This window comes from Penicillium chermesinum, assembly GCF_028974085.1.
Source record: "Penicillium chermesinum strain IBT 19713 chromosome Unknown utg000009l:1.0-952002.0:1.0-954369.0, whole genome shotgun sequence".
Taxonomy (NCBI): Eukaryota; Fungi; Ascomycota; class Eurotiomycetes; order Eurotiales; family Aspergillaceae; genus Penicillium; species Penicillium chermesinum.
The window spans coordinates 484,098-508,042 of NW_026695319.1; the positions used below are offsets into that span (position 1 = coordinate 484,098).

Genomic DNA, 23,945 nt, shown 5'->3' on the forward strand with positions numbered 1-23,945 from the left:
GTCTTTCGTCCTTCCGTAGATGTCAGAGGTCGGAAGGTGATGTCTCTCGCTCCTTTCCTAATTTTCCTAAGATTGACTGGTCGCACGTGAAATATGAAGCCCTGGAGGTGCTAAAGCCCTTTTGTGCGGTTGAACGCCCAGGGCTTAGGGGTTTACCGGGTCTTCTACATGGACCTTATCCGGCTAGCAGCTACTGATCCCTCCCTTCATAAGTCACGGATGATTCCGAGCCACCGCCGGCGATGGGTGAGGGAGAATTAGAGTATGAGGTAGAAGCGATTCTTGAAGTGCGCAGACGACGCCCTAGGAGCCGTCCACGGATGGAGGCCTAATGAAGTGGACGGGCTTCCGGAGCCCTTATGGGTCTTAGCTCTTGATTATTACGAGCAAACGCACGGCTCCGTGCACGAGGGCGAGGGTTCACACGGAGAAGCTACAACTCGCGCGGGCTGTTTGAGACTACTAACCCTCAAAAAGAAGGGCGGAGGAGCAATATATCGTGCCTATGTCCGTATATGGTCACGTAAACCGTGGCCTTCCCAATGCAGTAGTATGTTATCTCGCGGGAACGGTAACGGACCTACTTTCCTTTCCTTTCTCTAAGATAGTTATAAATAGCATATGAGCCTAGCTAGATTGTGAGGGAGCTACCAGATTTGGGTGGTATCAGTTGACCAGGCGAGATAGTAGTATTCAATGGGATTCCGCAATGAGGTTCCGGTCTGAATAAAGACTAAAGCTTACTCTTTCATCTAAAATAGACGCCTCCTCTTATGGGGAGATTCGCCAGGGGTTTGGTCTTAGCCCGGGTTTCAGCCATAAGCCCGCCGACAGGATGTAGGGTGGCCCTTTGACCCTGCTCCACTATCATTAAATGAGCGCGGCTTCGGATCAAAGGGTCTCGATTTTGACATCAAACGCTTTCAACGTCGCGTCGATGGCGAAAGACCATCGAATTCCATTATTCCTTGACATAGATTGAATCAGGTCTTGCTTTAGCCCTTCACAGCTTTCTACTACTTGGTGCAAATGCCGAGCCCATATTTCCGCCGAATAAGCCCATCGTGGGATTCATTTAAGCTAAGGTTTCTCGCGCGACATTTCGGCTTCTCGCACGATAAGCACTAAGCCCTTCTTGATGAGGTACATCTTCCTTAAGATTTCTGTATAATTCCTGCCAAGCCTTTCAGTATACAAAACCCTGTACATAAGTGCTCCTCGGTCCTACAGTCGCTGATCTCCTAAATTGCCATACTCTGATTTCTCGTGAGTTATAAGAGCCAGAAATTAACTGCTTAAATGTCATGAAGCAGACCCAAAAAGATGGTCTAGTAGAACATCTCGTTAACCAAATTGGCCTTTCCAAAACTGAGAAATTGATCACGCGCATAAAATTCTACATGCTAAATGTCTTGGCAGGACTTACAGGGTTTATTAGTGGTACGGATATAACTTATCTTTTTCTTGGCATATCTGAATCAGGTATAGCGTGTGGTGCAGGAACCCTCACTGGGGCTTTGATTTACCACGTGTTATCCCTGTCACGAGTAAGGCCCCCGACGTCGTTACTAGGGACGCCTGTGTCTCATGCTTTGCTAGTACGCGGGTTTTTCTGCCCTGAATCATTCCACGGGGCGCATAATAGCCAGTTAGTAGTCAAGTATCCTGCACGTGCTATATCAGTTAGCAAGTATGGGGAGGCTATTAATTCAATTCTGCTCGAAAACACACCACCTTATTTGGTTTAGGGTTTATACATGGTCATGCCAGAGTTGAAAATAGCCGACGCGACACAGCCTTCAGATTCTCTAGCAAGTTGAAGGCTTCTGTGTTGCTGTATAAATAGATGCCTCATATACCAAAAATGAAGCTCTTATTCTTCCATTGGCCTTTCGTGGACGAGTATCTGAGTTCACATAAGGCTTTTTGCGTTTCGTCTGAACCATGAGGTTCTCGTCACTGTCTCTCGCCCTCTGGGCAGGCGTGGCGACGATGGTCTCGGCGCTCCCTAGTCATGGAGTTGCTCTAGAACAACAGGATGTGCCATCAAACAACATGACATCCAAGTCTCTTGAAGCGAGGATTACCTCAACCCCGCTCTTGCTGAGGATCTTACCTCTTGGTGCCTCCATTACATGGGGCTACCTCTCGTCCACTGGAAACGGGTGTGTGATAGTCGCTACCATTTGCCCTATGCATCATGGCAGTTCCTTTACTGACATTGAACCTATGATAGATACCGGAAACCACTAAGAGATCAGCTCAGGTATGCCGGGTACGAAGTCGACATGGTTGGCACCAAGCAAAATGGAGATATGGTAGACCGCGTAGGTGATCGACATCTCCCTCAATGGGCAACTATGAAACTGACAGGATCTAGGACGTGGAAGCACACATAGGAGACGTTATCACCCAAGTCCAAACTGCTGCGAAGGGCTCGCTCCAATACAAGCCGAATGTAGTACTGATTAATGCCGGCACAAATGACTGTCTTCAATCGCTCGATATTCCCAACGCTGGTGCACGGATGAAGACGCTCATTGACATGCTGCTGGACAGTGGCTTCGATACGACGGTCGTTCTCTCGACGTTGATTCCGTGTGCTGATTCCGTGGGGGAGAGCCACCGCGGGAGCGTCAATTCTCAGTATCGCGACCTCGTCACACAGATGCAGGGCGAGAAAAAGAAGGTCGTTCTCGCCGACATGGACCCGCCACAACCATCTCCGGCGAATGGCTGGCTGGACCTGAGCACTGATTATGCCGACCCCATACATCCTAATGATGTAGGCTACTCGAAAATGGCCGACGTCTGGTACCAAGCTATCCACTCGGCTATAACAGCCGGGTACATCACGAATCCCGGGCAAAGCCTCACTATAAGCTCGGGCTCAAGTAGCTGTGAGAAGAAGTACGGAGACGGAGTCTACGCCGGAGGCCTGACTCAGACGGGTAGTGGCCAGGATGACGGCATCTATCTGCATGACAGCCAGTCCCAGGGCATTGTATTGACTGTCGAAAGCGACTACGACCGGGGTCAGTACTTCTTCGTCAGGCTATACTCAAGAGAACGGGACGACTTCGTTGGCTGGTACGAGAGAGAGGACGGCTCGCAGTGGTACGGCGTCTGGCGGAATACGGGAGACTCATCGAACCGCTACGTCAAGGTTGCCGACATGAGCGTCGTCATTCCTTGCATTCCTAAAGGGGTTAACTTTGTTGACATCAATGGTGATGGTCTGGATGACTTTGTGTGCATCGGGCCCGAAGGAGACGCGTATGCTGCTATCAACCAAGGCAACGGCAACGACGAGAACCCACCGACGTTTGTGGACAAGGCAAGATAATGACCGCCCAGGACGGCTATCCACAGGCACAAGTGAGACTCGGCGATGTTGACGGTGATGGGCGGGCTGACTATTGCGTCTTGGCTCTGAACGGCGACATGCACTGCTGGCGGAATGGCTGGATTGAGGACACTCCAGCTTACTGGCAGGACCTCGGGAAGAGGTTCACCGGCCAGAACATGGGCAATCTCACGGGCGTGCGCTTGGAAGACATAAACGGCGATGTGAGGCCCTTCACACGCGTATTCATAACTATTACTAATCCGTCGCGCAGGGACGCGATGACTGGATGTGGATCGGTGACACAGGCGAGGTTTATACCCAGACCAACACGCGGAGCTGCGAAAAGGGAGAGCCCGGCGATGGCCTCAACATTGCCTGGCATCAGGCCTTCAAGAAGGGCTCAAACTCCGGGCCGACCCATGCTGGCATGGGCGTCAACGGTGTTCGCGAACGCATTCACTTCGCCCGGGTCTACGGCGTGCCTGAGGCCTTTGGATTACTAGGACGCCAGGATTATGTCTACCTTGACCACAGCACGGATGGGAAAAGGCATAAGTTTGACTTACGCGTCTGGCAAAATTCCGGGTCTGGCTCTGCTAAGCTGAAAGCCGACGGCGACAAGTACTGTAACATGGTCGGCCACTCCAATGGCATGATGGACTATGTCTGGACGCTCTCTACTGGCCAAATGACCTTGTATCCTAACCGCGGGATGAAGAGCGTGGTCAACGGTGGGCCCTCGTTTTGGGACGCCGCAGTCATTATTTGGGATCCGTCGACCTGGGGTGCCGAGCTCGATCGTCGAGACCTTCACCTTGTTGATTGGGACGGCGACGGGGCTTGCGATATTGTCTGGGTCGATCCTAATAACCAGAACAAGCCACAGCTATGGAAGAACCAGTACAAAGCCACCGGAAAATGGACTTGGGAGTACGACTCAAACCCGGCACCTGATCTCTACTGTCCCGAGAAGCGTGGTGTAGGTATCTTTGATCTTCCCGTAAAGTTTGCGGATATTTCGGGCAACGGAAAGGGTGACTACTTATGCATCGAGAAAGATGGGCGTACCTGGGGCTTCATCCACAATAGCGACGATACGTGGGAATATATTGACCAGTTCAAATACTCGGAACAGAAAGACCGAGCAAATCTCCACTGGGCGGATGTCAATGGCGACGGTCGAGCCGACTTGATCTATACGGACAAGTTCAATGGCGACGGCTGGGTCTGGTGGAACAACGGCCGCAAGGATGTTTCCGGTAGCCGCTACGAATGGGTGCCGGCTGGGCCGCGATATATGGGCAACCGTGCTGGGAATTGTATGCATTATCCCGACCTCCAAGGCGATAAGCGGGCCGACATGCACGCATTGACGGGGACCTGGACCAACCAGGCCGAGACATGGTTCAATGAATGTTCTCAAGATGCTCAGGGCGATGATCCAGGGGGCATCACCGATCCAGTCCTCCCCACGCAACCCGGCACGTTCATACAGGAGGACTGCAATTCCGGAACCGGTCCAGATGATCCGCCAGACTTGCAAGTGCTTTGTACCATGACGTGTATGTATGGTGTCTGTCCAGAGCCGTGTACTTGCCTCAAGACCGGTCCCCCTAAGACTCCGGCTGACGGCGACGGTACTGTCGGCACTGCGCTACCGGGTGAGTCCGGCGCCGTCGAGACACTCTGCGCATTTGCTTGCGCGCGCGGCTACTGCCCTCCCAGCCTGTGTACGAAGTCCAAAACGAGTACCGGTCCCACGCAGAACCCGAATTGCTTGAACGGCAAGTCGAACTTTCACGATTCCAACTGGCCCTGCATTCTATGCTCCGATCCGGGTGTGGCGGACACTGTCGATGCAGTCGACCGATGGAACAACGCGGAAGCTGACTCCGCTTTGGCCTACGGCTTAGACGACTACCGTTCCAACGTGGGCGCCGGTGTTATCAGTGAGGGAAATGTGGTTTCCTTGCTCGCCAGGTACTTCAATATCACGCCGGGAGGCACGGAGCCCTCAACACGCGAGTGCTTCCTTGACGACCAGACACACTGCGAGGACGTCAACATCTGTGACGCCAATGCTCCTGCTGGGGCCCTCATCTTTGACGCTTTCTCCAACCTCCAAGGGCTGTTCCAAGCTTGGTATGACGGGACAACAGATGCTCATGGTGCTGTTGCGGACAAGGTCGGCAACATCACCGCTACCTTTGCGACGATCGAAGTTGAGAGCGACACTGCTTTTAAGCTTATCCTTGATGTCATCACGCTGGGATATGGTCAAATCGGGAGTTACGTTTGGAACAAAGTCCTCAAAGATTCCTCGTTCTTCACAAAGACCGCTGATAGGAAGAACGACCATGGGTGGTTCAAAGATGCTTCAAATAACATGGTGTCCACCGCTTTAACGATTGCCAAGGACTCCGGCCAGGCGGCACAAATCAAGATTGCTCAGAGTACCGAGATCAGTAACGGTCTGGCAAGTCTCTACACACAGTTCACTGGCTTTATTAACTCACAGCTGAGTGCAACTTTCAACGGGTCGAATCTTGATTCTCTACAAACAATGCTGACCGGGGGAGTGTTTGCAGAGGCTTTTGGGGGCAACGTCAGCCAGGCGACGTTGCAGCCGGGCATGGAGGCTGTCCTCCTGTCTCTCTTGATTCCCCAGGCGTGGGCCCTGTCGGCGGATGTTAATCCTGTCATCCTGATGCAGCCAGGCGCGAACAATCAGACGAACCCATTTGAGCACGTCTATGCGGATGGCTTGAACAGTGACAACATCGACAATCAGTTCCACAGCAAACAGGGTGCGAATAATTGGGGCCTTTCGGACGATGATGCGAACAGGCTTCGGATTACAGTTGACGATTACTCACTCTACATGTTCACGGTGCACCCGAGCATGGGAGTCCGTGGGGATAAATGGGCATGCTCGCAGGCTTGGATCAGCTCACCCTCGGCAACCAAGAGTGGTCGAACGTTACAATGAATGACATAGTTGTCAGGTACGCTCCAAAATCCTCCGAGGAATACAAAAGACCGCTAACTCGTTACCTTTTGCATAGTTCTTTCCAAGGGTTTCAGCTGAACGGGAATAAGAATGGCTACCACCTCGACCCGACTAGTGCTGATGATATAATGTTTATTGACGGCCTGGGCACTAAAGGCGACTTTGCTTTCCAAAACTTCCTTGCGACGCCGGGATTTTTTACAATTCCTGTGTGTACGGTTGAAGACATCGTGTTCAACGCGTACATTGCAGGGGTTGCTCCCGATGACTGCGAGTACTTTCCGTGCTGCGGCGTCCCGGATGATTGGGTACTCATTATTGACGGCAACAATTGATGGCCACGGCAGCTCTTTAATCCCGAGTTTTTCCCTTCTTTCTGGACTAGGTGATGTATTGTTAACGGAGGCGAGGCATTGGGTGAATATTTGGTAGACAATATGATTGATAATTAGTAGGGAAACAACCTCTTTGCTTTGCTACCGGTGCTGGTTTTATAAATATAGTGAAGCGTTTGGTGACCAACGCTCGACATTCGCAAGAGCTTTGGGATGAACTGCTCGGGACTGACATTGAAGAACAACAGTCATTCAACGGGAAAGAACGCATCAGTTTATAGGCCACACGATTCTGATCGCACCGATGTCGTCTCATACCTTGGGGAATGCGGTTTCGAAGCCCTCCATTGATTCGGAGAGAACGACACAGAAAAATGGGGTATCTTTGCAGTCCTCTACAAAAGTACAATCACTACCAATGGCACCAAGCCAACCCCGAGATCGAGGCAGTGATGAGCATGAAATATTACTACAAGCGAATCTCCCTAAGTCGATCACCACATCGTTCCAAAACGGCAGCAACCTAGTGTATTGCAACCCTTGCTCTCTCCAAGGCAGAAATTTGAGAAGGGATACTTCAATTAGACTCCTTCCATAGCCACATGGGAAGGTCAAATCCCCGTGAGGGACAGGATTCTCCTTACCCGGAGGAGAAAAGGAAAAGGAATCAACCGGTTCTCATGTTTGATTAAACACTAACTCACGACGATTGTGATAATGTGATGCGAACAAGGGCTATTATACAAAATATTACATGAGGGAAATCTGTATATGAACCCGATTTTTCACGCTATTGAGTTCCAGTATGATCCAATAAGAATTGGTGGTGTGAGGTATGTACTCATGTATATAGAAGTTATTTGATGAGGTGGTGGAAGCGGTATGCACACAGACTTTTGCCCCCTATTGTATTAACAGTCGATGTCACGGTTGGCAACAGATACCAGCTCCAGAACGTCTGCTGATTAGCACACGGTATTGCAACCCTTAAATCATTTTGTCGACTTCGGATCCCACCCGCGTGTCCCACTTCATGTCCGTGAATCCTCCGGCTGGGGGAACTGTCACGGGGACGTTCATAACCTCGGCTTCATCCAGCGCATCGATTTCCGGTTCCATAAATTGCACTTCAGCAGTGAGAAGTAATTTGAATGTACAAGCTTGGCCCGCCTCTTGTAGATTTCTTCGTCGATGGGTCCACCTTATCAACCAATGGAGTAGATTTCGGGCGCCCTCCGACGTCTTCTCGTTGATGAGATAGGGTGGGAGGTTATCTACAAGACAAAAGACAACTGCGGATGCAGGGAGGAGCTTCAAAACCGCTTTGAATCGCTGGCAGACCGCTTTGATGTCGTTGCTGTCGAAATCGCCGAGGGCGATCAGGTTCATGTAGTTGATGTCTTTGAACGAAGACAGCAATTGCGCAAGCAGATTGTTGATGATTGCGGTTGCAGAGTTCAATTTATCGTGTCGATCGGAGTGTTCGCCGCAGAAGAAGTGGATAGCTGCGAATTGATGGTTTCCGCGAGAGGCTTTCGTGCGCTGAAAGTCGATTGTGTAGACGAGTCGCGCGGAGATGAAGCTCAGGGGGGGAACGGAGGCTTCTGCTAGCTTGGTGGCCGTTGATGACAAGGATTTTCGTGTCTTGGGAGGTGGTCCACGAGGCTAGTTGAGGGGAGTTGATCACGTAGACGCAGCGGTCTTGCTGGGCGATAGGCATGGTAGCGCCGTGGTCGTAGTTCTCCTGGACGTCGGCTTGCATGCGTTTCGAGTTGTATACCAATCGGGAGAGAACGATGCGTCGTAGGTCTCCCATCGTGTACGCTGACGAATTTTAGCGTCCCAATAATCAATATATTCCTGACCGGTTGCAAAATTTACCTGTAGCAGACTGCGTCTGTGATGGATTGGCAACGAGGGATATGAAGGGGTTATGAGGCGCATCAAATGGCCTATCTTGACCATTGAGCTCGTTAGGCAGAAATTCTAGAGCAGCATTCATGAAAATATACAGGTAAGGAACTTACTCATCGCCCATGCTTTGCTGTTCAGGAGGGGATTTCCCTTCACGAGGCCAAGTAGCTGATTCAAGGATTCCTGTAGCCCCGCTTGTCCTTTTTTCATGCTCTCGATTCTTTCTTCGAGGCACAGGGCTTCTTCTTCAATGAGGCGTTGTGTTCTTTTCTGCTCATTATACGCAATTAGCATCGAACGATGCATGAGGACAAGCTCTCCCTGGATCTCCTGGGCATTGCTGTGGGTGTCTTGTAATACGCTCTCTATTTCCCCTTGCATCTCAATCCCGCAGATCCGTGCCTCTTCATTGAAGCTGTCTCGGCATTTTTGCATCGCTTCCAAACTTCGACTGAGGTCTCTCTGGAAGCTCGATTGCTTGAACATGGCTTCCAAGGCTTTGCTCGCAGAGTTCCGACCGATATAATGCAGAATATGGCCGAGGCTGGTTAGGGTAGCCACGTAGAGAGAGGCACTCAGAGCCTTAAGCTGTTGCGATGAATTGTAAATTCCAAGGACACGTTGTGCTCCGCTTAACAGGACGGGGATGTCATGGAGCCCGCTCAGCGCCGAGTCGCGGATGTCACTCATTCTTGCAGCGGCCTAGTCACACGAGTTAATATTTTGACCCTAACGCACGAGGCGTAGTCTATAGCTAGCCCAGTCCTTACCCCAAGAATAAGTTTCACACCTCCGCAGATAACCGACAAATAATTCTCTTGGGATGGTACCATCCCCAGCCACTTCTCGACAGCCTCGCCGTTCTGCCCCAGTCCTCTGAATGCTCGTCGGACCCGGCCCCACGCTCCACTTCTATCTTTGTCCTTATACTTGGCGACTGCAAGATCAAGGATCTCCCACACCTCGGCCAAGGTGTGTAGTCCATCGATGTTGATCCAAGTCCTATACTTGGGCTTCGCATTTTGCTCGTAGTCTCGTAGCTTTTGAATAAACTTCTGCTCTTCAAATTTGACTATATCTTGTTGCTGAGTCGGGACGCCTCTATCAAGAGTGTTAAAAAAAAAGCAGGTCTTTGGCTTTTCTCATGCCTTGCTGATCTTACATTGTACCTTCGGACGCGTTGGAGTCGGAGACGATGAGTCGTTGTGTCTGGAGGTCGTACTGCGCGAGAGACGCTGGGACACCTAGCCCGGTTTCCTCCGACGCGTACCTCCCAACAATCCTTTTTTCCGTCTCGTGAACACGCTCATTATTGCTGAGAATGGATTGGATATCTTGGCCTGGCGATACTATTGTCATGGGCGTTGGTGGGCTGTCTGGCATTGTGCAAGAATGCTGGTCAGGTCATATGAAGCTTTAATCCAATGCTGCGGGCTGATTTGGGCTCAGTCTCTCTTGACATGCCCCCCGCTCGGCTTACCCTCTCCATCTCACCACGTCATGATGCGTTGGCGTTGGTGACGGGCAACAAATATCTTATCTCCCGGGATACGGGCCATTGGCTCTCAGCAAACCAATCGCCACCTTCTTCTGACCACCGGGCGCTATATGTGCTGATAATTATTAGGCTATCTGCAAACGAGCGGAGCAGCCCCGTCAGCCACAGCTGACATCTCACCTCCGAGGTGGAGACGTTTGGAAAACCCTCCATATTGTGCACAACACGAGGAGACTTGGTATCTCTCAGGACGACAACTCTGTGCCTCAGTGACTGGAAGCTGTATGTGTTGGCGCTCTGTGGTAGGCGCAAGTGATTTTGGGGCGATGGGAGCCGCATCGCGACTCACCCCGCCTTGTACATGCAGCGGCAATGCCGGTTGGCGCCACTTTTTCCTGGGCAGGAATACCCCACCTTGTAAAAGGAATAAATCTCGCTTGATGGGAGTCGCTTGCTTGATGGCTTTGTGCGAGCCTGTACCGAAGCCTGGTCTTCTCCTGTTTTTGTTTTCACGTGCCCTAATTAAATCCTCGCCTGAGGTTGTATTGATAAACCGGACCTTCGTAAAATTACAACGACAGGACGTGCAGTTCAAGGACAAATGGGTATCGAGGATCTTGTATCTGCCGAGTCAATCGATTCTGTCGACGACTCTGACTCTGATTTATCTCAACGCACTTCAGACAGACGCAGACTGAACGACAAAAAGAGAAAATATGAAGAAGCATGCAAGCACTTCCGTTATCGTGGGGGTCTGACCTACATCGCAAACGATCTTTGGACCAAATACAGACGATATGCTATCGATACCCCCATCTATGTGGGAGCGCGGAATCCTCCTGGAGCCGCGGCGGGATCCGAGGAAGCACAGCCAAATAGCGCAGATGGATCAGCCACTGAGAAGACAGAAACACGACCCTTTCGAATCCGCCTGATGAGTGAGCCCCTTCACTCGGAAATGCAGGATATTATGGGGTTAAAGGCTCTCAATTATGATCATGTCGCACCGTTTCGAGCTATAATTCCGTACGAGCAGAAATTTCGGGCACGGCTGAAAGCGCTAGAAGAACAATTCGCTGAATTGGCAGGAAACCATCCAGAAGCTTTAATGGTCACTCTTACCAGACCGTGGCTTCCCCTGGAACTGGCTTACCACACTGAAATAGCTACAGACTATTTCGGTACGCTGACTGTGGCGAGCGACACTACCTATGGTTACATAGATCTCACACGAATCCTTTTGGATGGATTCAGAGCCTTGGTCTTCCTTTTGGATAACGACCTAGCAGATTTAGTGCGAACATACCACCAAGCTCAGCAAGGCGTTGTAGAGAGTATCGAATTCCATCAGCTCTGGTATCTTTTCTGGCCGGGGCAGGAGATTGTTACCGCAGAGCCTGATTATCAAGTGCTTCGCGTGCTCTCAGTTTCTGGAGGCCGGATGTCGGTTGTTCCCAGGAAAAACGAAAGTTCTCGTACCACGGTCTCCAACTTATTGATCAACTGCTTTCACTTTGACTACGACGGCCAATTTGTCCGCCCTGTTCTGAGGATGCTCTCTATCGTGCTATACCCTGGTGAACGACCTGTTACAGCGTTAGAGGTTTTCCCTCTACAATACCTGGAGAGCTCGGAGAGATTGAGAATCCTTCACCGCGGTCAGAGGTTCAGTGAATTGGCTAGAGGGACACACAGACGATATAAGGGGCTGAACATGACGACTCACGAGTTCCGCAAGCTTGAAGAGGTTCGTGTCCGCAATTTCCTCCCGAATACACATAGACTAACCACTCGAGCTCTAAAGATAGATGGTGATGTTATTATTGACTTTGAAATGGCTTTTCGAAGTCAAAGCCAAGGCATTTGCCCGCCCGAATTTAATAGGACAATTCAACTCATCGACGAAGACGAAGCAGAGACCAATGATCCTGCCTCGGGGATTAGCTATGATGGCGAGGAGTTCCGAGCTCGGGCCTACTTGGAATTTATTGGAGAAACTACGCTTCTCGAGCCCTGTCATCTTAGATTCATGGAGAAGGATCACCTGTTTCTCCTTCCAGCCAGGGTATTCGGATATGTCCTTCTTAGCCGCAGGTGGTGTACGGTCCCTTTGCAGCCTGAAATCCCTGGATTGAAGCACTGGATCACTGACAAGGCACAGATCCTTTGAGCATAGATTTGGTAACGGAAGTGCACACGATCGAGGAAGGGGACTACGATGCCTTTGACGACCTTGTTCTGCCTAAACGGCACCGCAACATCATAAGAGCACTGGTGAAGACCCATGCGCGGGCCAAACCTAGCATGGAGGCAGATCCCCTGGATGCAGATCCCCTGGACTTGCCTGTGCGACGAGACTTCGATATCGTCAGGGGTAAGGGGAAAGGGCTGATCATCCTCCTTCATGGAGCTCCAGGCGTCGGAAAGACATCGACGGCTGAATGTGTCGCTGCCCACACTGGCCGACCTTTGTTTCCGATCACTTGTGGCGACCTTGGCGGAACCACCGCACAAGAAGTCGAACAAAACTTGGAGAAGTTCTTTGATATGGCGATGAAATGGGGCTGTGTACTGTTACTTGACGAAGCGGATGTGTTCCTGGGAGAACGTATTCAGGGAAATCTTCAGCAGAATAGTCTCGTTTCCGGTAAGGATCATCTTTATCTGACTAGGACCCAACGCTCATTGATTCCAGTTTTCCTTCGTGTGCTCGAGTACTACTCTGGTGTTCTCATTCTGACGACGAACCGCGTCGGTCAGTTTGACGAAGCGGCGACGTCCCGAATCCACTGTGCGTTATACTACCCTCCGTTCAGCAAGAAGAGAGCCCTTGAGGTATGGCAGAAGAACGTGGACCGACTCAAGCGCACCAACGAAGCTTCCAATGTTCCTCTCCGGTTCAACGAGAAGAAGATCATGAAATTTGCCGAAAAACAATGGGATGCCGGAAGTCGCTGGAATGGGCGTCAGATCAAGAATGCGTTCCAGACTGCCGCGGCCCTAGCAGACTGGGATCATTTGAAAAAGCCGCGAGACGAGGAGTCCACCCCCGAGCTGCGGGTCAAGCATTTTGAGGCGGTCGTCGAGACCAGCAATCACTTTGAGTCGTACCTGACCGCGGTGCGCAAGTCTGACCGTGAACGTGCCAGAACGAACCTTCTCCGAAAGGGACGATGTGGACCGGAGTCTACCAGACTATGATCGTTATCGACCAGACCCGGCCAGGGAGAAGCCTGCTCGTCCCACTTGGCCCGGTGTAGAAGACTCCGATGACTTCACAGACAGGGGCGATGACCAGGATGACGACGAGAGTAGCGAGACTGAGAGTGAAAGTGACTCCGAATCATTCAAAAAGAAAAGAGCCAAGAAGTTAAAAGCCAAACACAACAACAAGAAAAAGGCGAAGAAAACGTCGAAGTCGAAGAAGTCATCTTCTAAGTCCAAAAAGACCGCTGACTCAGATCTGTCGGATTCCTCGCGTTCATCTGATGGTGAAAGTGAGTAGGAGTAGAGTTGTGTACATATTTTTAAGACTTCTGAGGCTAGAGTCTTAGAGTGGGTTCTTTTATCTTATTTTGGTTTCATTCTTCTTCTTGAGAAGTAAAAAGCAATCACAAATGATATTTCACAAAATAATGGCAGCACCTAAGACAGCTGCCGCAAGAGAACCGCCGAGAAAGACAGTCGATCCATGCCACTTACCCATCTGCGACCCGGTCCTTGCGGCCGCATTTGAAGTGGTAGCAGCAGCCCCCGCGTTCGAACTTGTAGACTCAGGAGCACCAGCCGATGTATCTTTGGCGGAACTAGTGGCAGGAATATCAGACTCGTGGTGAATTAGCGTCACGGCGGTGACATAGTGGAACGGCGTCAAGTAATCCGCCAAGCGCGCACCCGAGCCCCAAGTTACAGAATAAGTTTCTTGGCTCGTGAAAAGTCCCCTGGTGGTGGCGAGCTTCTCTGTCACAGTTCCATCCGTTGTGATCGCGGCAGTGGATAAGCCAACAACCGGTATGGTAGTGTCGTCGATGGCGCAGGCCTGGGTGGGAGTATACGAAGGAACAGTATTGTAGCATCCGCCAAGGATATCCGCAGTGTAGCCACTGAGGTTGGTTAGCTTGGTGGGTGGGCCTTGCTGACAAGTTTTGCGGTACCTACCTTGGGCAGCAGAGCGCAACCGTCTCGCTTGGCTGCAAGTTCTTCGCCAGCAGCGTCGGCATGTAGTCGAAATACGGAGTCCGGTCCTTCGCGCCCCAGCTCATCGCCCCTGAGGTGGTGTATGGCTTGTCGCCATCACGTCCGGCCTGTCCAACAGTCGCCCAGCCAGAGGGGCAGTATAGGCCTGGCGAGTAGTAGCTCCCGACAGAAGCAGACCAGTCGTCTTCAGGGGCCAGTGAGGGGGTAGCGGTGGCTGTTGGCACGCAGTTTGGGAACGAGGTAGTATCACATTGGACGCTGTACATGATATATGGGTTTTCTGACCCGATTGTTCCAAGCAGGATTTCAGCTGTACCCAAGCATGTGGGAGCAGGTGTGAATGTTGTCGTAACGGGACCATTGTTGAAGAAGGTCCATTGCTCATCATGATGCGAAATAGTAGTCATTTTGAAATTGGATCAATAATTGGTGACCAGGAAATGTCTCGCTCGGATACTTCTTTGTGGAGGATGGAGCGGGCAGATCCGTGCTTTTTAGCAGATCGATGGGCACTTCAGTCACGAGCCTCATTTCGGTAAAGGAAATGGGCGTCTCCATATTAACGCCCCAACACCGTAGCTGAACTTTGTGGTACGCTCCGCCGAGCCTTTAGTCTAGCCAAGACTTCTACATGAGGCTTAAAGCACCTCGCCTAGCGGTGCGCAATCTCCGCCCCGCTGACTACCGGCTTGGCGGGGACCAAATTGGCGTTGGCTTCTACCAACAGGCAAGCTAGCGTTCGAAGCGGTTAGTGATGTCTCTCAGCATCCTATTTAGTGTCAATGGCTGCCTTGGTATTAACTGAAATATGGCCCGGGGGTTTCCTTAGTCTGTGATGCCTAGTGAGATAGGGCTTCAAAGTCTTGCACAAACACACCCTTGTCGAACACCTTCCTCGAGGAATCAATTCAGGACAGACTAATTGAGCTTCCAGTCCAGGGCACATGTAATTTTTTTTTCTTCATTACTATGAACCCTCTGGGCCGTGTCAAACGCGCTATTTTGACATGGCCGTAGCTTGTGATAGATTGTCAAGGTGTCTGTTTTGAGCTGAGATCCGCTTCTCTAGTAAGACTGGACTAAAACGACAACAAGTGATGTCTACGAGAGAGCGCAGGTTAGATGTACATGTCGATCCAACCGTACATATTTCACATATGAGAATTAATTTCTCGCGCGTCAAAACTTTAACGTCAGTCGGACATTTCGCCGAGGCGGCTGGACGCGGCAAAACCACTCGGCTTATCAATTCGATAGGACGAGACCAACTTGAAACTCCACTTATACTCCCCTCCATCTCTTTCCCCGAGTATGAGCTGAGCCAGAGCGGACAATGTTGGACGAAATACCCAATATGCCATGGATCGTAGGCCTGGTTCTCCTGCTCCCAGTCCTACTGCTCCCCGCACTCAAGGGTGGACCAGCAAAACATCGGCATACAATCTTCTACCTCGCCTCCGGCTATGGCAACGGCCCAAGCAGTCAAGCGAAATCATCGCTTTGCGCATGTACCCAATCAAGTCATGCCGCGGCTTCGAGGTGCAACGGACTACTCTCAAGGAACATGGCCTGGACCTCGATCGGCGGTGGATGCTCGTCGATGCCAAAACACACGAGTTCCTGACCATCCGCCAGATCCAGGACATGACGCGCATTCAGACCGGGCTGAGCGATGATGGGGAAGAGCTCATCATTACTATCCCCAATACCGAGGGCGGACTCGTTCCAAGAAGGCCCAAGCGCCCTTCCAAACAATCCGCATTCCATCCCATCCCTCGCCAGAATGGCTAGCCGCACACACCACCATCGCGGCTGTGCGTATCTGGGACAACGATACGGATGGCTACATCTATAATGATGAGGTCAACGCCCCGTTCTCCGCTTTCCTGGGCCGCCCCGTTGCTTTGGCGTATAAGGGCCCCACTCCGCGGGTGCTGAAAGGCAATGGCCATCCGAAGCTTCTTGGTCGTACGCAGACGACCGGGTTCCCGGACGTCTTTCCGATCTTGATTGCCTCGGATGCGTCGCTCGCGGAACTGAACTCGCGGTTGAACCAGCAGGGCGAAGATCCAATTACAGTGGAGCGATTCCGGCCCAATATCGTGGTCCGAGGGCAGACGCCGTGGAGCGAGGACTCTTGGAAGGTTGTGCGGATTACCTCTGGGCCTGTCTCGAAGGATGCTGAGGAGCCCCGTTCAAAGCCTATTAGTTTGGATCTTGATATCGTGGCTCGGTGCGCGCGGTGCCAGGTGCCGAATGTTGATCCTGACTCAGCTGTCAAGCATAAGAAGCAGCCGTGGAATACGCTAATGTCGTATCGGCGGATAGATGAGGGGATCAAGTATAAGCCTTGTTTTGGGATGCTGAGTGCGCCCAGGAATGAAGGTTCCATTGAAGTGGGCATGCGGCTGGAGGTGCTGGAGGAGACTACGGAGCACCGGTACATTACGGGGTTCTAATATCAAAAGCAAGGTGGTATCTTCTTGCAAAGCTGAATTGTACCTATCCAGTCACGTTTTCTATTTGAAGATTTCATCATTTTGTGTATCTGAGCAAAAAGGCCCTAGCGTTCAGTTCAAGGGATCTTTCGCCCAAGAATCTATGTATCTCTTCCTTGGGCCTTGGCCTTCGAATACTATCCAGTGTGTCGAACTATCGCGATGTGACTGCAGGCGGCAATACCGGTCGGGAATTGAATCAGATCCTCCAAAGGGCTTCTCTAGTACAAGATGGGCACCAGCATTTACATGGCCCGGCGCATAGTTTCCAGCAAGTGATCAAAGGAGCGGATGAATTGTCAATGTAGTCCCGCCAGGGAGGATCGGCGTCGTCAAACTTTTCGGCCGCAGTCTCAAAGACCTCTGAGGTTTTCCATTCGGATATCAGTGCAATATTTTTCTCACAAAGTTCAGACAGGGGCAGGAAACCGGAGGGTTGTTTTTCGAAAGCCATCCGGGGGTAGGTAGGAGTTGGTATGGATGTGAGTATCATGCCGTTTGCAAAGATTATGCGATCAAATTTTCTAAACGGCTTGAGGGATTTGCCATCGCCGAAACTATGGTACTTCGTTGAGATCAATGCCCTGTCTTGCGAATTGATTTCGCGGATATCAAAATCAAAGTCCGTCTGACATCTCACGCAGTAAGTCTGGAACGGCCTCAAAGTATCTAAGGGGCCATGATAGGGCAGAGAATAGGGCGGAAAACCCGGATGATGGCTATGCTTTCGGCATATGGGGTCAATGTGTTCATTAATCGCCCAAGAAGTCTCCGTCTCGTCGGTCCAAACTATATCCTGACTCCGAATATAAAGACTAGGTGGTTCTCCGCATATCCTTGCTTCCTTCGAGGACAAGAAAATCCCCCCGATGCCAGCGCCGTATTTGGAGAGGGAATAGCGAGTTTATGTCAATCCCGTGCTCAGGACCGTTGTAAAATCTTTTCATCGCAAGTTGCACATGCGAAATATGAATCTTTTGTTTGAATTCTCCGGGGAACTTCCATTCTAAATCGATTTTACCATACCCATCGCAGGGATAGCCCTTGTACCCCAGGGACCGAGTGTTACTCCTGACCCGGTTTGGGTATCTTAATAGGACATCCCCTTGGCCAGTCATACAAGGCAGGTTTGGCCACACTGGCGGGTGGTACCTTCCCATGATTCTGTTCAACTTCGCGTCGGGAATCCGATGTAGGATACAGCAGACGTGACAAGGGAAATGTTTTGGCAGGTCCCGTTCGAGCCTTTGGAGGAGTCCCCACTTCTGTTCAGCGTTCGGCCTCCGCGCTAGCGAAATGAGGCACAAGCTCGGACAGTCGGAGTACATTCCGTGTTTGCGATATCTTTCGCATGCAAATAACGAGTAGAGATACCGGTTACAGATACCGAGGCAAATGAAGTCTTCTGGGAACAAAAATCTCAGTATGGACAGCAACAGCTCGCACGGCAGTCGGAGAAGCGAACACGGAGACAACATTCTGAGGGCTCTTAGGGTGACGATAATCTCAGGTGTTCAATTTGCGAGTCGATGTCTTCTTGCGTATCACTAGGATAAGTGGCACTGCGGCCTTGCGATCAAATACTCTCTTTGGCCAGCGTGCTGTTCTGTTTAAGAGTGCAAGCACCTAGGACATGAGTCAGGCGGGAAAGTACACCCTCCGCGACAAAATGGGAAGTAACGATCCAGATTTGGACAAGAGTCAAAGCTATGCCTCAAAAGGGGTTTGCCGACTCCTGAAGCGTAAAAGCAAGAACATCTCCCATCTACGACTTGTTCGATCATTGCGTGAGGAATCTGGGAGTCAGAATTGAGAGAAATGTTCAAGTGTCCGGAAGCTTGGTCTCTCCTCCAGCTTTCTACAGAGGTAACAATATACGTTCTATTCGGAAACTTCTTCAAAGACTGCTCTCCTGCCGACATAGAGACCTGTGAAAACTCATACAGAATATGCCTGAGCCACGCAAGCCTCATCCCTGGGGCAAATTAGGATCTACTGGTAATTCCCAGGAAGTGTCTACAGGTTGGGTGATTGATATCACTGGCTGCTTCGGAGGCTCTTGGCTCCAAACCCAATTCAGACCTTGGCACATGCTCTCGGAAACCAGCACACCTAACCTGCGTAACCCTATTTTGAGGCAGAAATCTAGGGCAAGCAAGAAGTTGGAGACAGGAGCTGCAGCCGCAGGAGACAAACGAAACAAACAGTGAAGCCGCGGGGAAGCCCCGTCACCTGACAGGCCGCTCCGCGTGGCCTATCAAGAGCTGTCAGACTTCCAGTTTCAGTTGGGTCATGGCCCCCCCTTTGTGCGCCCTTTTGGCCCCAAGTTTAAGATGATTTGGAAATAGTCGGATCATACCCTTGTTCGGTGCTTCCCCACAGTCACAATTCGCGCCCGGTTAACCGGCTTCTCCTATTCTAGGGTAATGAGGGCCGGCGCTATCTTATCTGCCAGCGGCTCTTAATTGGCTACCGCATCACAAAGGCGTTTCTCAAAGGCGTTTCTCGCACAGTCAAATATAAAGCGTGGCACCCATGGCCAGCACAAGGCCGCCCCGGGATTTCCGGTCCGTCGTCATGGACAACAACTACCGTAAAAGGCCTCATAGCGAGAGCCAGCGGCCCCCTCGGACGGGCAGTAGGATCCAGGTCGCGTGCGTGAATTGTAAGGAGAGGAAGCTGAAAGTATGCGCGATCCTTGCTACCAAGAGAATCTGAAAGGGCCTGCTCAGCTAACGGACATAGTGTGACGACCATGTACCATCATGCGCAAATTGCGCAAGATATCAACTGAGTAAGTCTGTCTGTATTTCCAGTAGATATGTATTGTCTAAAAGACTCTTTTGTGCGGCGATCAACTCGCTAATATGACAAGCACAGCGTGTCTCGTGGAAGACCCGTTTACCAAAAAACGCCAACCACGGAATTACTTAGAGTCTCTAGAAGAACGCGTAGCGGAGCTCGAGGGACTGCTGGGGATGCAGTCCACGAAACCCGCGCCGAAGCTGGCGGCGGCATCCCCAAGAGAGCATAGTAGTCCATTTACGGCCTCCATGAAACGGAGTGAAGATAGAAGCTTAGCATCGAATGCCGGGCTCCTCACCCTCAATGCGACAGGCGCAGAGCCTCACTATCTGGGCTCCTCGTCTGCCTTTGCCTTCTCACAGGTTGTGGCTGCTAGCCTCAATCAAAGTACGTCTCGAGAAGGCAGTCGTGTTTCAGAACCAAATAGCGGCGAAATCGAGGCTCCACTTCCCCGCCTCCTACCAGAATACGATGTCGGTGTGAAACTAAGTAATGCTTATTTCGAAAACATCCATCCGCAGTACCCTTTCTTGCACGAGCCGACGTTCCGGCTCTGGGAACGACAAGTTCTCTTGCCCGAGGAAACACCCAATATTACTGGATTCGATGCCACACCGTTGTACTTCATCAACATGGTGAGCTTCACACACCGAGCTCCGTCTCCATCAAGCTAATCGATGCAGGTCTATGCTGTCGGCGCGTTTCTTCTGCCGAACTCGGCATCTCTAGCACAGGTATGCCATGCCCTCTTGACTCTGCCGTGCCTCGATCGAGCTAACAATCCTGCAGGAACTCTACAGTTCCGCTCGATACTATATGGACCTCGTCCTCTCCTTGGATAACCTCGAAGCGATCCAGGGCATCTTATGCTGTTGCATGTTCTCATTACGCTCGCCATCAGGCCCATCTATATGGTAAAAACATCCATTCACTTAACTTCGCCCAAACCAACACCCACTCACACCACGACAGGAAACTATCCGGTTTAGCCGTCCGCCAATGCATCGAACTGGGCTATCACCGCAACCCTAGCAAATTCCGCCGCACATCCAACCTCCTCCAGCTGGAGATGCAAAAAAGAGTATTCTGGTGCGCCTATGGCATCGACTGCGATGCAGCCATCAAACTCGGCCGCCCCCTCTGCCTGTCTCTCCACGAAGTAGACGTCGAGGTAATATCCCTCCCACACCCTCTTCAATCTCTCCTCCCATTCTTCCTCTCATTCTCATCCTCCCCTAGTTCCCTCTAGACGTCAACGACACCGACCTCTCCGACAGCTCCCACGACCTCCCCCTCCGCAACCCGCACCTCGACCCCCCATCCACCGTCACGATAGCCATCCACGTCTTCCGCCTCCGCTGTCTCTGGGCCCGCATCCACGCCAGCCTCTACTCCGACACGAACACCACCAGCCCCCACTCCCGCGCCACTCAAATCGACGTCCTCCGCAAAGACCTGGACACCTGGCTCCAGACCGCTCCCCCCACCCCACCCCGCCCCAACGCCCTCTCCATCTTCGCCAAAAAGGAATGGTTCGAGCTGAACCACGCCTACTCCATCCTCTTCCTCTACCGCGGCATGCTCGCCAGCAAAGACTCCGACGAGCGCATCTTCCGCGAGTGCTCCGCCGCCGCGGCCACCATCTGCCACGAGTACCGCCGGCAGTACATCGGCCGCCCCGTCAACTACACCTGGGGCTCCGTGTACACCCTCTTCCTGGCCGGGCTGACGTACCTGCACTGCCTGTGGAGCTGTGCGGGGGTCCGCGACAGCGCCAAGTTCCACGAGATTAGCAGTACCTGCACAGACTGCCTGATGGTCCTGGTCGTGATCGCGGAGCGGTGGAAGGGCGCGGCCCCGTACCGCGATATTCTGGATACGTTGGCGAATCGGACGATGGCGGCGGTGTCGGAGCAGGGGGTGGAGAAGGCGGCTAGTCCTACGGCGGGGCCGGCGGCGGGAGGATCATTTCAGTATATGACGGAGATCGAGCACTTCGAGCTACTGGATGGGGTGGATCGGTTTTTTATGGACTTTTTGGGAGATTCTATGAATGAAGGGTTGGGGTTTGAGCCAAAGTGGGGCTGAATCGGGGGAGGTTTCGTGTCATTTGTCAAAATTATCATGTCAATCCTATCGTAAGTTCATAGAAGCTTTATACATTCGTCAACGGGCCTTTCCGGGTGCTGCTGTCGTCCCTGGTGGATTTGTTATTTTGGTGTCTTTCGTGGGGATGTCAGAACTTTAAGGGGGCGTAGTTACTTACGGCAAGGGGTCCTCGTCGGTCTTCGTAGGCTCCACGCCTTCGAGACCGGATGCGGAGCGGACTCTGCCGTAGCCTTTGAGCCAGGGGCCCTTGAAGAGGCTGTCAATTTCTTGGACGCTGAGGCCGGAGATTTCAGGCACAATGAGGTAGACGTAGAGCAGGGCGACGAAGCACCAGGCGGCGAAGAAGATAAATGCGCCCCAGTTGTTGGTCTTCTCGAGGAGAGATGGGGTGCCGAAGTTCATGGCGTACAAGAAGAGCCAGTGGAACGTCTGTCCTAGGGCTGCGCCGAAGGAGCGGAGGTGGTTGGGCCAGAGCTCACCACCGAAGACATACGGGAGAGTATACAGGCCTTTTTGGGGCGAGGAGGTGTAAGTAAGGAGGTATTGTAGGGGATGGGACGATTCCATGAGACATCAAACTTACCGACGGCATATCCAAACGCATGAATGAAGAGAGCTGCAACAGCAGCCTGCGAGGCGGAGTGCGAAACCGCACCTTGCTGTTGGTATTTGATGAAAATTCCCAGATAGAGATCCGAGATCATCTGGATGGTGGCGCCCACGAAAAGCGACTTGCGCCGGCCGAGCACGTCAATGAAAAAGAAAGATGCGATGATCGTGCAGCAAAGTTTCATCAAAGTGTACATTCCTGTTAAGAAGAGATCGTGAGACTTGTTGCCACCCATACCAACCAGGGTTAGGATCGGGACGAAGTATGAGGTCACCGAATTGGCTCCGGATAACTGAGCCAGCAGGTAGGACATCAGACATTGCTGTACACGGCGCAGATTGGAAGGGACAGTGAAGGTTTCTTTCACGATAATCTTCAGTCGGGTCCCCAATGGTGGTCGGCGGTCGCCCACTCCGAAGTCGGAATTGCTGAGAACGTGCTGGATCTCGAGAATCTCGCCTACCACTCGGGGGTGATCGTTCGGTAGACCGCGTAATCTTGACATTTCATAAACAGCCTCCTCGCGTTTGTTGACGACCATGAGCCATTTGGGAGACTCGCTGATGAAGAAAGTCGCGATGACAATGAAGGCCATGAAGATGCAGGGCGGGAACCAGACCAGCTGGTATTGGAGCTTGCTCGCCGCGACATGCACGATGATTCCGTAGACGCAGAAGGTGGAGGCTAGGAGTGCAGAGCTCATTGCAACGACATACCAGGAGGTTAGGAGACCGCGAATTTCCTGCGGGGCGATCTCCGCAATCGATACTGGGCCAGTCACACTGAGCGATCCAATTCCGATTCCGACTATGATGCGAGAAGCGTATAAACCGGCGAGCGTGGGGGTGAGAATAGCGACCAGCTGCCCCACGATCCAGATCGCTGTGTACAGCCGGAAAGACCACCTGCGACCGATAGTATCGTTGATGAAAAAGCTCATGGCTGCACCAGCGGCATATCCGATGTAGACAATGGAGATGAAGTTCCTTATTTGGCCCGCATTTGCACCAGATGAAATCCCAAACGCTTTCTCGAATCCTGGAAGAGACGGGACGACCGATGCAGAGCCCTGGTCCCAGGCTACCTCTCGCATTAGGAGACGCTCTGCGCTGGAATTTGGTGATCATTTGGAACTTACTCGCCGGAATTGCCGCAGTGGCATAGACGATAGCTGAAAACATCAATTGGCGGTTGAAAATCACCTCCCGTGGGGCATTATGAATAGCTTTGCCATAGCCCGCGGGCACAAGGGCGGAGAGCTTGAACCCCATACTTAACTTGAAGCTGTGTGGAATGTAAGCAAGCGAGGAGGGGTAAACCACATGGAAAGAAAAGCCACGAGCTACAGGGTTTTATATGTCCATGCTAAGCGACATCAGCTGGCACATCTGCGGTTGCACACCGTGGTTTACTGTGTAGATTCAGTGGAGCTTATCTCTCCGCTTCGTTTACCCCGTCTTTGATGGCCCGAGAACTGCCCCATAATGGAAGGTGCCGCGTATCAGATGGGTCCGGGCTGATTGGAACAAAGAAACCCAAGAAACCTAAGAAATGCAAGATAGCGGTGGAGTCGGCACCGTCCGAGACGCCAATCAGAGGCGCAAGTCATGTCGCTGGACC

The 23,945-nt window shown here is 51.8% G+C and overlaps 7 protein-coding genes across 7 annotated transcripts; 4 read left to right on the top strand and 3 right to left on the bottom strand.

Annotated features, from left to right (window-relative positions):
• Window positions 1-1,944: 1,944 nt before the first annotated feature.
• On the top strand, window positions 1,945-6,694 carry N7468_010615 (uncharacterized protein; the record flags this gene model as incomplete). Its single annotated transcript, XM_058479910.1, has 7 exons — window positions 1,945-2,165; window positions 2,237-2,327; window positions 2,381-3,328; window positions 3,358-3,570; window positions 3,621-6,257; window positions 6,299-6,354; window positions 6,415-6,694. 7 exons carry the CDS (start codon window positions 1,945-1,947, stop codon window positions 6,692-6,694), a joined length of 4,446 nt encoding a protein of 1,481 aa, XP_058325433.1.
• Window positions 6,695-7,681: 987 nt separating this feature from the next.
• On the bottom strand, window positions 7,682-9,991 carry N7468_010616 (uncharacterized protein; the record flags this gene model as incomplete). The annotated part of the gene is made up of 6 exons (XM_058479911.1): window positions 7,682-8,199; window positions 8,258-8,518; window positions 8,576-8,650; window positions 8,722-9,310; window positions 9,379-9,709; window positions 9,771-9,991. The coding sequence occupies 6 exons, from the start codon at window positions 9,989-9,991 to the stop codon at window positions 7,682-7,684; spliced, it is 1,995 nt and encodes a 664-aa protein (XP_058325434.1).
• Window positions 9,992-10,707: 716 nt separating this feature from the next.
• On the top strand, window positions 10,708-13,307 carry N7468_010617 (ATP-binding protein; the record flags this gene model as incomplete). The annotated part of the gene is made up of 3 exons (XM_058479912.1): window positions 10,708-12,205; window positions 12,268-12,753; window positions 12,802-13,307. 3 exons carry the CDS (start codon window positions 10,708-10,710, stop codon window positions 13,305-13,307), a joined length of 2,490 nt encoding a protein of 829 aa, XP_058325435.1.
• A 424-nt stretch (window positions 13,308-13,731) lies between these two features.
• N7468_010618 (uncharacterized protein) lies at window positions 13,732-14,710 on the bottom strand (the record flags this gene model as incomplete). The annotated part of the gene is made up of 2 exons (XM_058479913.1): window positions 13,732-14,209; window positions 14,265-14,710. 2 exons carry the CDS (start codon window positions 14,708-14,710, stop codon window positions 13,732-13,734), a joined length of 924 nt encoding a protein of 307 aa, XP_058325436.1.
• A 952-nt stretch (window positions 14,711-15,662) lies between these two features.
• N7468_010619 (MOSC domain-containing protein) lies at window positions 15,663-16,762 on the top strand (the record flags this gene model as incomplete). Its single annotated transcript, XM_058479914.1, is given in 2 exon segments — window positions 15,663-16,025; window positions 16,037-16,762. 2 exon segments carry the CDS (start codon window positions 15,663-15,665, stop codon window positions 16,760-16,762), a joined length of 1,089 nt encoding a protein of 362 aa, XP_058325437.1.
• Window positions 16,763-19,378: 2,616 nt separating this feature from the next.
• Window positions 19,379-21,694, top strand: N7468_010620 (fungal specific transcription factor domain-containing protein; the record flags this gene model as incomplete). Its single annotated transcript, XM_058479915.1, has 4 exons — window positions 19,379-19,439; window positions 19,682-20,241; window positions 20,508-20,777; window positions 20,846-21,694. The coding sequence occupies 4 exons, from the start codon at window positions 19,379-19,381 to the stop codon at window positions 21,692-21,694; spliced, it is 1,740 nt and encodes a 579-aa protein (XP_058325438.1).
• Window positions 21,695-21,868: 174 nt separating this feature from the next.
• N7468_010621 (uncharacterized protein) lies at window positions 21,869-23,596 on the bottom strand (the record flags this gene model as incomplete). Its single annotated transcript, XM_058479916.1, has 3 exons — window positions 21,869-22,224; window positions 22,299-23,405; window positions 23,464-23,596. 3 exons carry the CDS (start codon window positions 23,594-23,596, stop codon window positions 21,869-21,871), a joined length of 1,596 nt encoding a protein of 531 aa, XP_058325439.1.
• Window positions 23,597-23,945: the final 349 nt, after the last annotated feature.